Source organism: Notolabrus celidotus, chromosome 5, assembly GCF_009762535.1.
Source record: "Notolabrus celidotus isolate fNotCel1 chromosome 5, fNotCel1.pri, whole genome shotgun sequence".
NCBI classification, from domain to species: Eukaryota; Metazoa; Chordata; class Actinopteri; order Labriformes; family Labridae; genus Notolabrus; species Notolabrus celidotus.
In genome coordinates, this window is record NC_048276.1 from 26,913,109 (window position 1) to 26,928,899 (window position 15,791).

At 40.4% G+C, this 15,791-nt stretch overlaps 1 protein-coding gene across 4 annotated transcripts in view; it reads right to left on the minus strand.

Moving 5' to 3' along the window:
• pknox2 (pbx/knotted 1 homeobox 2) overlaps nt 1–15,791 on the minus strand; it is a 119,185-nt gene that overhangs the window by 10,342 nt on the left and 93,052 nt on the right. For all 4 annotated transcript variants that reach the window (XM_034682796.1, XM_034682793.1, XM_034682794.1 and 1 more), the window contains 4 exons: nt 6,352–6,523; nt 4,828–5,013; nt 4,539–4,674; nt 2,681–2,778 (listed from right to left, as the gene is read on the minus strand). In XM_034682796.1, coding sequence (XP_034538687.1) covers nt 2,681–2,778; nt 4,539–4,674; nt 4,828–5,013; nt 6,352–6,523 — 592 coding nt within the window. The remainder of the gene's footprint in view (nt 1–2,680; nt 2,779–4,538; nt 4,675–4,827; nt 5,014–6,351; nt 6,524–15,791) is intronic.

A 15,791-nucleotide genomic window follows, 5' to 3' on the forward strand; every position in this document is an offset into this window, starting at 1 on the left:
CACAAACACACACACACACACACACACACACACACACACACACACACACACACACACACACCACACATCACACATCACACATCACACACTGTCTTCTGCTGCCTGCACCCTCAGTGTGATGTGCAATAAGAGACAGATGTTTCCGTCTGTAGTTTTCAGGAAATATCTCAGAAGCAGCAGCATCTTTGGGTTTTCTTCAATGTTTTTTTGAATGAGAAAAACACTTTGGAGGCTAACATACTTCAGAGATGAGTATACTAATGAACACTTCATATTCATAAGCATGCAGGACAAACTGCATGAATAAATAAAAAATGCCAGTTTAGTAAAAAAAAAAAAAAGGAGAAATTGAGTTCTTTCATGCAGAGTGTAGTCTTGGAAAGACAGTGAGCTGTCTTAGACATAAATAACAGACGCCCCACCCCTTCACCCACACAATGCCCATAAATACACATCCACACACGCTCAGATCCCCCCTCGTGCTCCCCTCATAAAACCAGACTCATTAGAGTTGCAGCTGGGTGTCACATGGGTGACCCTCCTCTTATCCCCCCACAGTCCTTGGAGTGTGTATATGCGTGTGTAAATGTGTGTGTGTGGGCGTGTTCTGGGGGAAAGCAAGGTTGAATTAATTGGCGGCAGCGAGCTCGAGAGTGTGATTACTCGGGGCTTGTCGGCAAAGTGGCGACGGGGCTGTGTTCAATTCCCCGCTCACATGTAGCTCTCCTCCTCAGCTGGGTCGTGGCTATTCACCGAGGCCTCCTCTGACTGTCAAGCAGAGAATTACCTGTGTGAAACTCACTTCAGGAGACTACCTCTGCACACAGAGCACTGCTGTAACTACCATCCTCCAAGGATCTGTTTGGATATCATGAAAAGAGGAGCGAGGATATGACATACAATCATTACAATGAATTCCAAGTCTAACTATATTTATCCTCCAGTTGTGAGTTCTAGTTACCCGCTCACTTGGTTCACTAAAACTAGTTCAAAGGTAATTAAACTTTTAACTGTGTTATGTAAAGATTCTGAATAACATGATGATGACACATTCAATGTGAAAGTTGACTGCAGCTCTGTTACTATAATATATTTGCCGTGAATACCCCCCCCCCCCCCCCCCCCCCCCCTTTTTTTTTACAGGGTATTTGATTGGTAAATCAATTCGCCTGCAAGTCACCTTGATTCCCTGCTCAAATTTCTTTCAGAATGTGGCAGCAGTTTGGCCCAGAGGTTAAGTCAGAAGCTCCACGCACAGAGGACATAGTCCTCAAGTGGACGGCCAAGGTTTTCGTCCAACCTGCAGCTCCTTTCCTGCATGTAGCCTTCCACTCTCTCCCCCAGCTTCCTGCTCTGTCAACTGTCCCATCCTCTCAAATAAATGCAAAAAAACCCCATAATATATCAGAAAATGTGTAGTCATAAATCTCACTCATGCACTCACAGTGTTCATTTTGGCAGCTACTTTAGATTTTAATCTTAGTTTCATTTTTTCCCCTTTATAGTTTGAGTCCAGTTTTATTCGATGTCAGTTTTAGTCTTTCCTTTTAGCCAAAATATTTTCTGTCTTTAGAATCCAAGCCAATCAGGTATTGGTATCATGGTTATACCAAGTGTTTAAATCTGGAACATTTCACTCTTTTAGCCTAACACTTAAGCCTGGACTCTGCGACCACCGTAAAGCTCCAGTGTTAGATTTTGACGTAACAGTTCAAGGCATGGCAGAGGTGTTTTGGTTAAACACAGTGCACAACTATGTCAGAGCACAAGTAGTAAAGCTTAATCAAGTCGTAAAGGCAAGTGTCACATCAACTGTGAAATATCATCCAGTGGCTGTGTTAGATTCCGTATTACTAAAAGACAACCTGAGGAGACTTTACTTCTGATATACAGTTTATATGAAAAGGTTTGAAGCTTATACACATATGTATCTCTAAAGAAACCTGACCGTCAATGGTTGAGGATTCAAGAAATGTCCTTTACAGTATGGCACTTTGAGCTGGATCAAAAGTTATCACGGCCCACGCCTGTGGAACACCCTACCTGAAGATCTGAGGACTGCACAGAGCATAAATATTTTTAAAGGCAAACTCAAGTCCTACCTTTTTAGTCTAGCTTTTAACTGAGTTTCATTCTTAACAGTTTCATTTATTTATTTATTTATTTATTTGTTATCTAGTTCAAATTGTAGTCACCATTGTTCTACTTAATTTATTTATGTACTTATTTATTTTTATATATTTATTTTAAGTATAGCATCTTATTATTTTTTTTTTTAATGGTTTAATATTTTAGTGTTTTATTATCTTAGAAATGTATTTTATTTTGGTGATTTTAATTTCCTGTGTTGAGTTTTAACATCTTATTTTACCTCCAGTGTTTCCTCATTAAGATATCATGACAACGTTTCCACAGTTTGTTCAGAAACTTCTTTTTTCTTTCTTTCTTTTATTTTTATTGTTATTATTATTATTATTATTGCATATATTGTGTTCATAACCTTAGGATTGTGGGGTGGGTTTGGGGTTTGACGAGGAAAAGCCGCCCCTGGGGGTCGGGGTGGGGGATGGGGAGGTCCTGCGAGATGTACAGAGCTCTTTTTAATCAAACTAACCCAGAGTTAAAGTGCAAAAAGGGAGTGAATGTGTCGGCCAAAGCCTCATCTGTAGAGCTGCGTTACCTGTGAGTTCTGGATCTGGATGGTTCCCGGTGGCAGCGCCTGCGTTAACACTTGCCCTTGTGATGTCACCATGGCAACCGGCTGATACAGGGTCCCACCTGAGGGGATAATTTGCCGTCATGAGTATTAAGTAGCTTCAGCAGCTACTGGCAGCCACATCCCGCACTACCACTGGAGCCTTATTAACTCCCTGTCAGCTCCACAAAAACAAAAACGCCACTAACAAGAGACACAATGATTAAATTCAAGGTGTGTCGACGTCCTTTAACCCACAGAAAAAAAGAAGAGGGCTGTTTTTGCTGCTGGCTTAATTAGCCTTGATCAAGACCCTCTCATCACAGTCTGTTTGAGCTCTTCAGTGTGTACTGATCAAAGGCAGAGACATCGATTTATTTTGGGTTAAAAGGGATTTCCAGAGGGCAGGATTAACATTTCACTGTACAGGCTTGACATTATAAGACGCCATCAGCCAAGCACCACCAAGGATCCCTAACACAAACATACAGAATAACACAGTCACAACAGATGTATATACAGTATAACACAAACCTTCAAATAAAAGGAACTGTACTGTACATGAAAAAATGAGAGATGCATTAACCAGACTCACAAAACAGCTCTTCAGTATTTCAATAAGATTTAAGGGCTAAATTTAACATTTCATTGTTCTTATAACTGTTTACACAATACAGCTCTGTGTGTCAAATGCAATTCCAGATTCACCTTAAGAATATGAATATAAATTAAAGTGGCTTTTATTTGCAAAGCATGTTTTTCAATGTGGTGAAAAAGTGCTATCACTTCATCATGTATTGTAAAGCGTCCGAACTCATGCTTCGTACGGTCCATCTGTGAGATGAAACAAGCGACTTTTATAATTCAGACCGACCTTTTCTGCTCCACCTCAGGCTGTCAGTGCTAGAAGGCTCTTTTGATAAAAGAAATCAGATTGACTTTCCACAGATCTGAGCAACGTTGCATCTATTAGCATTAAATTTGTAGTAGAGCACGATTTTAGGGAGTTAAGACAGCTGTATGTCATCAGCATAAGGTGTTTTTTTCAAATCTCAGTCAAATGTGGCAGCATATGGAAATCATCAAACTCTGAATATCCAAAACAACCTCTCCATGTTTCTCTTGTCGTTGCTAAATGTAACATTTCATTGTTCTTATAACTGTTTACACAATACAGCTCTGTGTATTGAATGCAATTCTAGATGAATATTTATATCAAAGAAGCTTTTATTTGCAAAGCATGTTCTTAAATGTGGTGAAAAAGTGCTATCACTTCATCATGTATTGTAAAGAGTCTTAATTCATGCTTCATACGGTCCGTCTGTGAAATGAAACAAACACGACTTTTATAATTCAGACCGACCTTTTCAGCTCAGTGGTAGAAGGCTCTTTTGATAACAAAAAATGTAACTCACCCTACAAATCAGATTGACTTTCCACAGATCTGAGCAACTTTACATCTATTAGCATTAAATTTGTAGCAGAGCATGATTTTAGGGAGTTAAGACAGCTGTATGTCATCAGCATAAAGGAGTCATTTTGAAATCTCAGTCAAATGTGGCAGCATGTGGAAATCCTCGAACTCTGAACATCCAAAACAACTTCTCCGTGTTTATCCTGTCGTTACCCTGTGACAGCATGAGTCTCTATAACTACCAAAAGGTTAAAGCCTTTCCTCTGCTCACATGAGTTATGAATGAAAGGGAAAAACTCTGAAAAACCCTCACCCACCTTTAAATGTTACATTTCACAAGAAAAAATCAATGGACAAAATGAGAAGGGTTATGTTGATGTTTGAGGGCATTAAACTGTTAAATGTTTATGTTTGTTGCCAAATGCTTACCTGATACCACTTGAGAGTTGATGGTAGTCATGGCGACACTGCCCTGTTGCAGACTCCCGGCAGGCACCACAATCCCAGAAGCGTTAACAGAGCTGGAGACAGAGGTCATGGATGGAGAGGAGGTCTGAATTAGTTCCTGGGGGATCACAGAGAGACACTAGTGAGTGAAATCTGAAGAGGGATCTCTACTGAGTATGACTACGACAGTGATAACAGAGAAAATCTACCTTTGGAAACGTGGAGAGGGATACCGTTCAGATAGTGTAAGCTGCAGAGAGAGTCCACTGACCTGCTGCATGTTGAGACTGGTGTGTGTCGGAGAATAAGGTCCTCCCAGGTCGTTCCGGAGGAGGTTGTCGCTGTGCATCTTTGTCTTGAGGCAGGTGATGTAGCGATTGCAGAAATCTTTACAGAGCTCATTGACCTTCTCCAACTCCAATAAGTGGATCCGCAACACCTGGATGGCCTTTACCATCTGAGGGAAACAGGGACAATCCATACACAGATCACCTTCACATGCACCACACCCTCAAATTAATCATAGTCCTTAGTGTAGCATAGCATCAACTTGTCTGTTTACTAATACACCAGAGACCAGAGGAGCCGCTCTCATACCAGACAGGTCACCAAAACAAGATGGTAGTCAAGGTTCCTTGTAGACTGTATCACTCTAACATTGTACTGAATACATTTTCCACCAGACAACTAATGAAGACAGCTATTGACATACATAAGAGAAAACGTGATGTGAAATCTACAGTCCTGTTTATTTCTGTTGTGACTTTCAGCTGTAACTTTAACATTTAAAGAAGTGAAGGTATGAATGTTGGTCCGACCCTCTGAAGTTTCTACTGTGTTTGTACTTAATGTTGTTTGAACATTTAATAGATTATAAACTTCCACTTCATGTAGAATATCTAAAGAACACAATTTTCTTGTCATCTGCATAAATCTGTCCATCAGCAGCCTGACTCTGCGCAGCTCTGTACTTCACTCCTCAAAGTCACAGCTCAAGGTCAACAGAATGGACGGAAAAGTGCTTGGCCAAGGAGGAGATAAATCAGCTAATTAAACCGCGCTCACTTAATCAAGGGACCAGTAAGTCTTTGGCCATCACAGCCAGTCAGGCCCCGCGTTACATTACGGCCCTGAGGAAGAGTTAGAGCCCTCTGGGAGGGATGCCTGCACCCTGTGCCTCATAAAACACACAGATGCAGGGTTAATTGACTGTTCAGCACTTGTCGGCAGGCCGTCCAAAGTACTGTAGAGGCAAGAGTGCACTTTTTTTCTTGTCTCTGTCATTGTCTTCCTCTGTCTTCAACTCCTCCCCCTCTTTTTGTCTCTGAACATGATCAGCATCCCCCTTCTCTTAATTTGCAATTACTGTTAGCTGCTGTGCAAGGTGAAGTGCAGGGGGAGGACGAGGAAGATGACATGAAAGAGGAGGGGAAGGTAGGTGTAGTTATAAGGGAATACACTGCGACTACACAGGTACTTCTACAGCTTTATTTTTCTTTTATTCTTTATTAAGCTTAAGTTACATTAATGTGCTATTTCCTGGACTCAGGCGGCGTTACCCCACTATGGATTGGTTCACGTTCTTTAAGTCGTGAGACTTTTCAGACTTCCTGATAATTTGTTCCAACTGATGAAGCCTTGATATGAATTGTCTCCACCCAAACACTGTTTTCTATTATTTCAACACACTGTTAATGCAGGATTACTACAGCAATGTGATCAGAGAAGGCCCATTGACTTCCTGAAATCAAATATTGGGCCCATGATATTCAGCATTTCACAGCTCCAGTCTTACCAAGTTGTCCAGCTCTGGGTCCTCACTGAAGAAGGGTTTGTGTTCTCGTTCCTGCTGGTGCACAAAGTTTTCGATGTCCACATCGAAGCTGGCTGATGTGATGCACTCAGATCCCTGCGTGGCCTGCTCACATTTCTCAAATAACAGTGCCAGCAGAGGGAAGAGAGGATGTCTGAGGAGAAAGAGACAGACAGAAAGTTTGTGTCATTTAAAGATGTGTCATGTTGTCTTGTATTGAAATGAATGTCTGCATTATTAAGTGCTTATGTTGCAAGTACAGGTGCTCGAATTGCATCAACTGTGAGAATCAGGACTGATACCAAGTTTACAACAAACGTTTCTTAATCACTTATTTGTCTCTTTTCCCAATGAGTGATGAGTTTTGATATTTTAAATTGTTGTGGGTAGTCCCTCTTCTTATACTGCCACTGGATCATATCTTACAAACTGCATGACTCTGATCTTTTTAGAGACGTTGTAGTACACTCACACTGTCCACATTTTATTGTACTAATCTGATTATTAACCTAATCAGAGTTAATCAAACAAAAGACTTCAGAGGCCTTTTCCAATGCTTGTATCGATATCAAAACAACTTCAGTTTGTAGACATCTGTAAATGTATTTTGATGAGATTGAATAGTGTTTATAGGGAGCAAGATACAGTGACACATCCGTTGACTTTGAATAGAGTGACCAAGAATTAAAGGCTTATTAGCAGCTCTTTCCTGAAAGCCTTCTCTCTCCCTGGCTGCATGTGAACAGCTCAGCAGCTCTGTGACGCTCCCTAAAGGACGAGCTGAACATACGGACAAGGTTCAGCCTGAGATCAGAAGAAGACCTTTAAGTGGAAATGTTATGGTCCAGTAACAAAACCAGTCTGCATAGAGTCACCTCCATTGTTACCATCTGCTTTTTATATGTCACTCATATAAGATCCCCCAGACGCACGGTGCAATGGTCCATATCGTGCTGCTGTATGTAGTACATGACAAGTTATTGAGCAGGAGGAAAACTGCTGCTCGATGATGGCTCTGCCGCTATCTCTAATCTGAGAACAACCTGGATGGTATGCTGATTTAATAACATTTTTGACACAGATTATTTGTAATATTTTAGCCACATTTTGAAGAGGTAATTTCTGTTCTTATAAAACATGACTCTATTGTGCCTCTTCCATCCCCACACAAACACTGTGTTTTGGGCATCTTCCTCTTGGAGGAAACCCAGAGAGATGTCTCAAAATAATATGTCCTTCTATAATCCACTATGTTAAGGACTCTTGGCAGTGTATATCATATCCCCTTGTAGGCAGTGTACTAGTGGCATATTTCATTATTCCCAGTTGATTTGACTGTACAGGGTTCACCGAGAGGTCTCTTTGAGGAGAGAAAACAAAGTTATTATTAATGTTCTGAATGTTTAAATCAACTATAAGGAGTTTTAAGACCGTTATCAATTACCAATTATTAATTTAAATAATTACGACACACCAGCGAACTGAATGGCAAAGTGTCTAACGCAAAACAGTCTCACAACACTATTAGACTAAACAGGTCATACACAAACAGTGCGAGGACTCTGTCAGTTATTAGTGCAAGACAAAGTCATTAACACTGTGACAGTACGACAGTGGCATCAGCACCATGGACAGCTCTATGTTACAGTTATTAACCTTATAAAGCCCAAACACATTCATTACTAAGAGGGTCTCAAACACAGGTCAGTATTAACATTAAGCTGTGTCACTTATGCACACACTCTGGATCTTCAAGACATGAGACAATCTGCTGCCGTCAGCAAAGGCTGCCAGGATGAATACTACACTCCGGTTGTATTGCAGCATCTGGACCAGAACATCAAGGTGTGCACCTTCTTCCGCCGAGCTATGAGACTCTTAAACAGACTGCGCCTCACCGTTAAACAAACTTCCATGATCTCGCCCCCGACAACTCCCACTGTCTCTGACTGAACTGGATACAGTGGTGGACATGCACCTGGACTTTACACTGGACCAGTATCACTGCTGTGCCTTCTCAAAGGAAATTCGCACTGGCACTTTTTAGATCTTCATTAGTTGTGTTATTACAGAAACTATCACAGTGCAGAGTGTAAAAAAATACAGTATTCATACCCTCATCACATCCTCATATATATATATATATATTTATATATACGTGTATATATATATATACATATATATATATATATATATATATATATATATATATATATATATATATATATATATATATATATATATATATATATATATACACACACAACAAAGTCTTATGTAGCACATTTGCCTTTACAGTCTTGTTGTCTGAGATAATATTGTATGTCTGTTTATTGTTGTTTACTATTTTTATAACCATGCACTACCTCTTTGGCATCCGGTCTGGAGTAACACTGTTCTGTTCAGCTGTCAGTCTGCATGTGGATGAATGATGAAAGAAGTGAGTTGACTTTAACAAAGTGAACAGACAGTATTTTAGGAATATATTAACATTTGTTTCTAGAGTTAAAAAAAACATATGGTGACATTCAAGCACAGAGCTGAGAGTCATATACAGGACTAAAGATATCTATATCTAAGATATGCATATTCTTTAACGTGTAGAGAATATGTGTCTCAGGAACAATGGTGCGGTTTATGTGGCGCCAGATGTCTGAGGGGGAGGAGATGTGTATTGTTGTCACAGTCAGTACTGGTTCAGTTTACTCTGTATGTCTATTCATGTGTTGTTTGGATGGATAAAAACATCCCTTTGCTTTAGTTGAATAAGTGCTCATGGCAGATAGGATTGTGTCTGACCTTGTAATCTGTCAATTATTAACTGCTCCAAAGACACTCATTTCCAAGTCTTTCAAACTGAAATTTGAAATCTACCTAACTGACGACTTTAGAGCTAAGAAAACACTCAGAAAACTAGAGCACAATTATTTAATTCAGCTAAACACAGGATCACAGAGTCTCTAGATGTTGCTAAGGTTAGCAGAGCTGGCTCATCTGGCCTCCTTGCAGGTCAATGTACACATGCCTGTGCTGGTTACTCATGGGGTCATCTGTCAGTTTTACCAGGCACAAACTGCATCAACTTTATCTCAATTTACTAGATCAACATACTGACAAACCACGCAGTGCTACCACATGATATCTGTCATCTGTGCTTGTTTACATCCGGGTTGGAGAGCTTTATAGTATTATGGCAGCAGACATTAACTGAAGCTACAGCCCCAGCTAGTGGAGGGAGGCTGTACTACAGCATGGATGTAACCTGTTACAAGCATTCAAAGACTACAGTAATACAAATCTGAATAAATAATTTAAACAACTGGTGATTCTGGCACTGGCTAGCAAAGGTGACAAAGTTTAATTGCTTAGTCATCAAAACGTGTACATCCTCCCAAGCTGGTGTACCATTGAGTAAGATTGTGTTGTCAGTTATGTGGAATTATGTTGAGCTGGATGTAACTAGCACAATTACAATTCAAAGTCACACAACGATACAAACCAATGTAAAAATAACCAGCTGTGGCAGCTGTAGACCAACCACTCCCATGTCCTGCAGGTTAACTTTCTGCTTTGTCTGAGGATTCTGGAGTATTTTAACAGGAGCACAGCAAAAACATATTTTTACTAAACAAGATAATCTGTGTAATGTTGTCTGAGTGTTTCAACGATGGTCTGAACCTTTCCGCTACTTTTTATTGACTCACTTTGTCAGACAATGTTTTAGCTGTTAACTGAAGCAATCTTCTAAAAAAAAAACCCCGGAAAATTCAGATCCCAAGATTTTCAAAAAAATTAAGTCTCAAGTTTTAAAATACCTGATTCAGCCTCTAACAGTGAAAGACTGCTTAATAACTGTCACCTGGACCCTCTTCTCTTTCTCACTGTCATTGTTGGCATTGCCCATATGTGTGTATGTGCGTGTGTGTGTGTGTGTGTGCGTGTGTGTGTGTGTGTGTGTGTGTGTGTGTGTGTGTGTGTGTGTGTGTGTGTGTGTGTGTGTGTGTGTGTGTGTGGTGGGGGAACATTGCAGGCACAGCACTGACGCGGAGGCAGAGTGGGCCCCTGCTCAGGCTCTAACCCATGGCTCTCATTTGCAGCCTTTAATAGTCGTCTATATTATACTCTAATCTGCCTGATCCCAATTTAATGCCGCTCCCTCAGCCAGACGTGGCACGAATACTAAACAGCAGAGTCACGTGCAGAGTGGAGAGCCTCTGCCTTGTCTGTTTCATGTCTGCTGGTGGTGGGGAGGAGGGGAATTTGGGTGGGGGTTGAAGGAGAGGGGGTGCTGACTGAGAGAAGCAGGGTAACTCTCAGCACTGCAGATGGTTCTTTACCCCCACATTCAGCCTCTGTGTTATTTTTATGACAGAAAGAGCTTAATTCTGCCAATGGGGTGAGAATATTTAACTTTTTTTTCTTTTCTTTTGAATCTAAGTGTCTATAAACACAGAAGAAGAAGACGTGTCAGCCCACTAGTGTCAACAAACGACTTTGTTTGTGTCGTGACTTGTGTTTTAAACATCATGAAGACATAAACTCGCACACACTGACACATCTATTCACAGAAATCTGCTGTCAAGGAGATGTGGCACGGCAGGGCCTGAGGACCCAGGGGCATTGTGGGTAGAGTTACAGAGTACACAACATCTTTATTGACTGGTAAACAGAGTACTGTGTGTGCATGACAGTAAAAACCCTTGACGAGCCAAAAACAAGCAAATCTAGTAATTAAAGGTGATAATCTGTGAGATGTTTACACTCTGTCTCTCTGAGACTAACTGAGACACAAAGATGGGAAATACTGTGCATCAAGCTGTCGAATATTTCCTTCAACATTCATATTCGATTACAGATTCATTAATACATAAAAATTGTGTTTGATTGGTTGTTGACTTTATGAAAAACTGTTTTTACTCTGAACATAAAAAATATAAAAATATTACGCTGTGAGCAGCTTCAGCACTTGTGACAATGCTAGCTGTTGTCCTCTACCTTATCATAATGTGCTGCTGAATCAAGTGTCCCGCACCTGATGAGCCACCTTTCTCGAGGTAGCAGACCAAGGATTCCAGTAGCTAGCGGTGAATTTGGAACAGTATCCTGGGTCTACTCTGCAGACGTATCCTTACCTGCCCTGTATGATGTGATCTTTACACATTCATATTCTGATCTACATCAACATCGCAGGGACAGAAGTTTGAGCACAGACAGACCTCTGAATTTGATGAAGACTTTAACATGAAGAAGACATTACTGCAGCACAGGGTGCTTCACTCACTACCTAAATGACAGCTGAAGAGTCAGAGGTGATCTTTGTGTCTGTGTTTAAATAATAGTGACTTCAGTTAGAGTAAAGTATAGAATATTAATATAGTATAATACTAAATCTGGGGCTTTCTTACCCAAAGGTGAGCAGAAGCTGCACTTAAAAAAAAATAAAAATAATAATATATATATATATATATATATTATCAGTATGGGCCATAAGGGGTGGATAATTATAAGTTATCACCTTAAAAAAAGCCATATCATGCTTCCCTACTGTGAACTTTTCACAATTATCCACATGTTTATAACTGTTTTATGTCCAAAACTTATACAAAAGAAAGGCTCTTGGACATTTCATAATAAAAGTTCAACCAGATGTTTCTAATTTGTTATATTATACTATATTAACTTATTCTACTACTTTCTTAGAAACAATCCTGAAGTTGAATAACTCCTATGAAAGTGTTCTTTTTGAAGTTCAGAATGTGCACCACTGATGCTAAAGGGGTACAAAGAAATTTGCATTTTTAGCACTTTAGCAAGTGTTTCTCTGGAAAAAATATTGGACAAAAAGTAACAGGTTTCTGTTCATTGCAAAGTATCTTTTGTGTAGTAAAACAATGAAAAGCTGAATTTGTTTTCCGGTCAAAGACCAAAATATCCATCATAACTTTTGGACCAAGCGGCAACCTTCAGTCCAAAAATATGAGTCCAATGCGGAAGTGCTAAAATCTGCAGTAAATCGGGGATCCGCTTGAGGCAGGCTCCGGGGTACCGGAATCCACACACACCAATTCAAAAAAGCCGATCTCTACAGCAGAAATAAACATGTTTACAGTCTGGTACAAAAGACGAGTGTAGTCTGGATGGCTCATTTCTCGATCGGCACACACTGTAGGGGGGTGAATTTTTTTCTAACGCGGCAATTTCAAAGATATGTAGATTAAGAGTCTTCCAATAAGAGGCACAGCTGACTTGATTGACAGGCGGGAACACTGTAGCTGTTGGCTAGGAGGCTCAAAGCCCACCTCTTTACATCACAAGCGCTCGACAGCAGTAATATGGCTGCCGCCGACGTTTGGCCTCAAAACAGTGCTTCAGAAACAGATGGGTGACGTTACGGATACTACATCCATATTTTATACAGTCTATATTTTGGACATGAAAACTACCACAAAAATCTTTGTTATTATGCTTTAACACATGTACACCTGTAAACATTCAAATTAGCCCCTGGAGAGTCACTGCAGTCAGACTTTGATGTTTGATTAGAAAGACCAGCAAAAATTATGGATAACTCAAAATAAGTCCCAGACCGAGTCAAATTGAGTTTGGTTGCAGAAAGAGGGTGTAAACCTTTTTATAAAATGATTTAAAGTACGAAGTGACCTGCTATTCTCCATGTATAGAAGATGGTGACTTTGAAGTCAAACTGGATGATGGCAGAGAGTTTCACTCAAAGCACTTACAAAGAACTTCACATAATACAATGCTTAGACAAATAAAGATACTCAATACGGACCAGCTCAGAAAAGTTCACGACAAACTGCGTGAAACCAGGATAGACGAGTTTGTAGTGTGGAGCAAATTAAGATGACAGATGTAATCATGTCTAGTGTGCATCAAAAAGCACAAGAATTCAAGATTATTTATGTTAAAGACCATTATTTCTATTTAAATTTAGTCAGTGGGTGCTGTATCAGAACTGTTAACTCAATCTATCTTGTTATTGGCGTTGTGCAGCGATGAGGCAGTTTTGGAGTATATGATGTAAAAGTTGAGAGCCATCAAGGCAATCAGTGTCTGCATGAGGAACAGTCTCCCCTTGATGGTGTACCAGTGTGCACAGTTGGACCTCTCCAACTCAAAGTGAGGTAAAAACACCACCCTTTGGCGCTTTCCCTGACCTTTACACAGGAAGTTGGGATTAAGGTAGATGGGGTGTGAAAAAGCATGCATTTTTATGAACGTGAACATAGCTGCATGTGTCTGCTCAGTGTGTGTGTGTGTGTGTGTGTGTGTGTGTGTGTGTGTGAGTGTGAGTGTGTGTCTGAGTGTGTGTGAGTGTGTGTGAGTGCCGGGGGTAGTGCATGGTCACGCAATGTGTGTTTTCCAGTTTCCCACTACCTCCTGCCACCATCCTGAGTCCCCCCCGTGTGGGCTGCCAGAAGCGGCAGGTTCTATCTGCAGTGCGGCGGAGTGGAGATTGCCGGCTGGGGGATCATTACAGGGGCCATAAAAGAGCGATTTACAGGACGGCCAGAGAGTGGAGTCAGCACGGTCCCCACCCTCCAGCACTGCACCGTGCTGGGTCACCAACCAAAAGCCCCAAACGCAGAATCAGAGGCCAGCAGGGAGACGTGATGACTTAAACATGAAGGTGAGGGACATGGCAGAACACTGGCAGCTGCTTTATAGTCCATACAGGATGAAAGGGAACAAGAAGCAGCTGGATTTTGTTGTTGGATCAGAAAGTAAGGCATTTTAAAAAGTAGCACGTCTCATGACATCAAACAATGTAATGCCAAATATACTGGATTATCCTGGTTTGGCTTCAGGGATCACTTTCTTCATTAAAATCAAGATCTAGTCTCAACATTTAACCCCACAGCTGCTTCACTTCAACATTCCTCACTCTCAGCACACACAGATACTTACAGAGGACTATGCGGGCCAGGGAGGAGGAACATAATCATGAGAGGAGGAAGATTTGAAAAAGCTGGCTGGGCTAATACTATACGGGCTAACACTAATCATTCACAAACACGTTAAAAAAAAGGTTCCCTTCATTTAGTCTTCCTCCTTGCCTTTGTTTTCCACCAATTTTAGAATTAAGCACATTTTGTAAAGTGACAAAACTGCATGCAGTGAATCACCTCAGGACAGGGAGAAGAGCTGAGCACAGACTGTGATCTGTGCTCATTTAGACATCAGTGTTTCTTACTGCAGTCATTTGTAAGGTTATGTTCTAATGCCTAGATTATTAATATTGTTCCGACTTTAAATGTTACTCATATCAATGTATGACACATCAGTAATTAGCATATGCTTAATGATTAGCCCATAGCTTCATGCTAACAGCAGGGAACTTTTTAAGCATGTTGTTTTCAGTCATTGTAACTGGTCCAATCAACTTCACTCATCTTTTCTTCTCATTCCCATTGCATGGATATCATCACCGCTCAGCAATTCTCAACATTTTTTCATCATCATATTATGGCGTTTTTCTTGATATTGAATTTTGGCGTTGTTTTTTCTGGAGACTGAATTTTGATTTTTTTTTCTTGACATTCAACTAAGAAGAATATACCTCCTCTCATTTGACTTCTCATCTCTGACCCTGATACTCTTCTGTAAATACCACTGGTCCAAAAGTGCTAAGTCCTATTACTACTTTTTTAATTACTCCTAACCATTGTAACCTTTTAGATGTTGTAATCACAATAGAAATAACGTTTGAGTGTCCACCAAACCTCAGTTGCATCACACTCTTTTTTGAAGGGAAGAATCTCTAAAGAATTAACTTAATGTTGCATTTGTCCATTTTGCAACTTGGATAAATAACTGTGGTAACCAGCAGTAAACATAATACCCACATGAACACCTTTAAAGGTCACATATCACGCTTTTTTCATCAATATATATTGGTCTAAGAGGTCCCCAAAACATGTCTTTAAAGTTTATGCTCAAAAAAACACTTTGAAATCAGATTTTGGCATGCCTGTAAAACCCTCTTCTTCAGTCCTCATCAGAACACTCTGTTTTCCCTCTGACCACGCCCCCTCCGGAAGTGGATGTGCCAGCACGTTGATCTAATGTTTACATGTTGGCTGAATATACACGGCTGCTCAGAGATCACGTTACTTCAACCCTCTGAATCTGATCCAGAATCTGATCCTGACGGAGAGAGGCGCCTGTAGAAGGACCTTCCTGAACGATTGGTCATAGATTTTGTGTTTCTTGTTGTTTTATTTATCAGTATGTCGACGTGTGTCTTGGTACACAGCTATGAACATGTAGCTATGTGGCTATGCTAATTAGTGCTAGCACTTATCCATGACAAATAAAAATCATCCACTAGATCTTCAAATCTGCAGACGTGGGGAGTAAAACCGACTTTTGTGTTTATTAAGACAGCCTACAACTAGCAT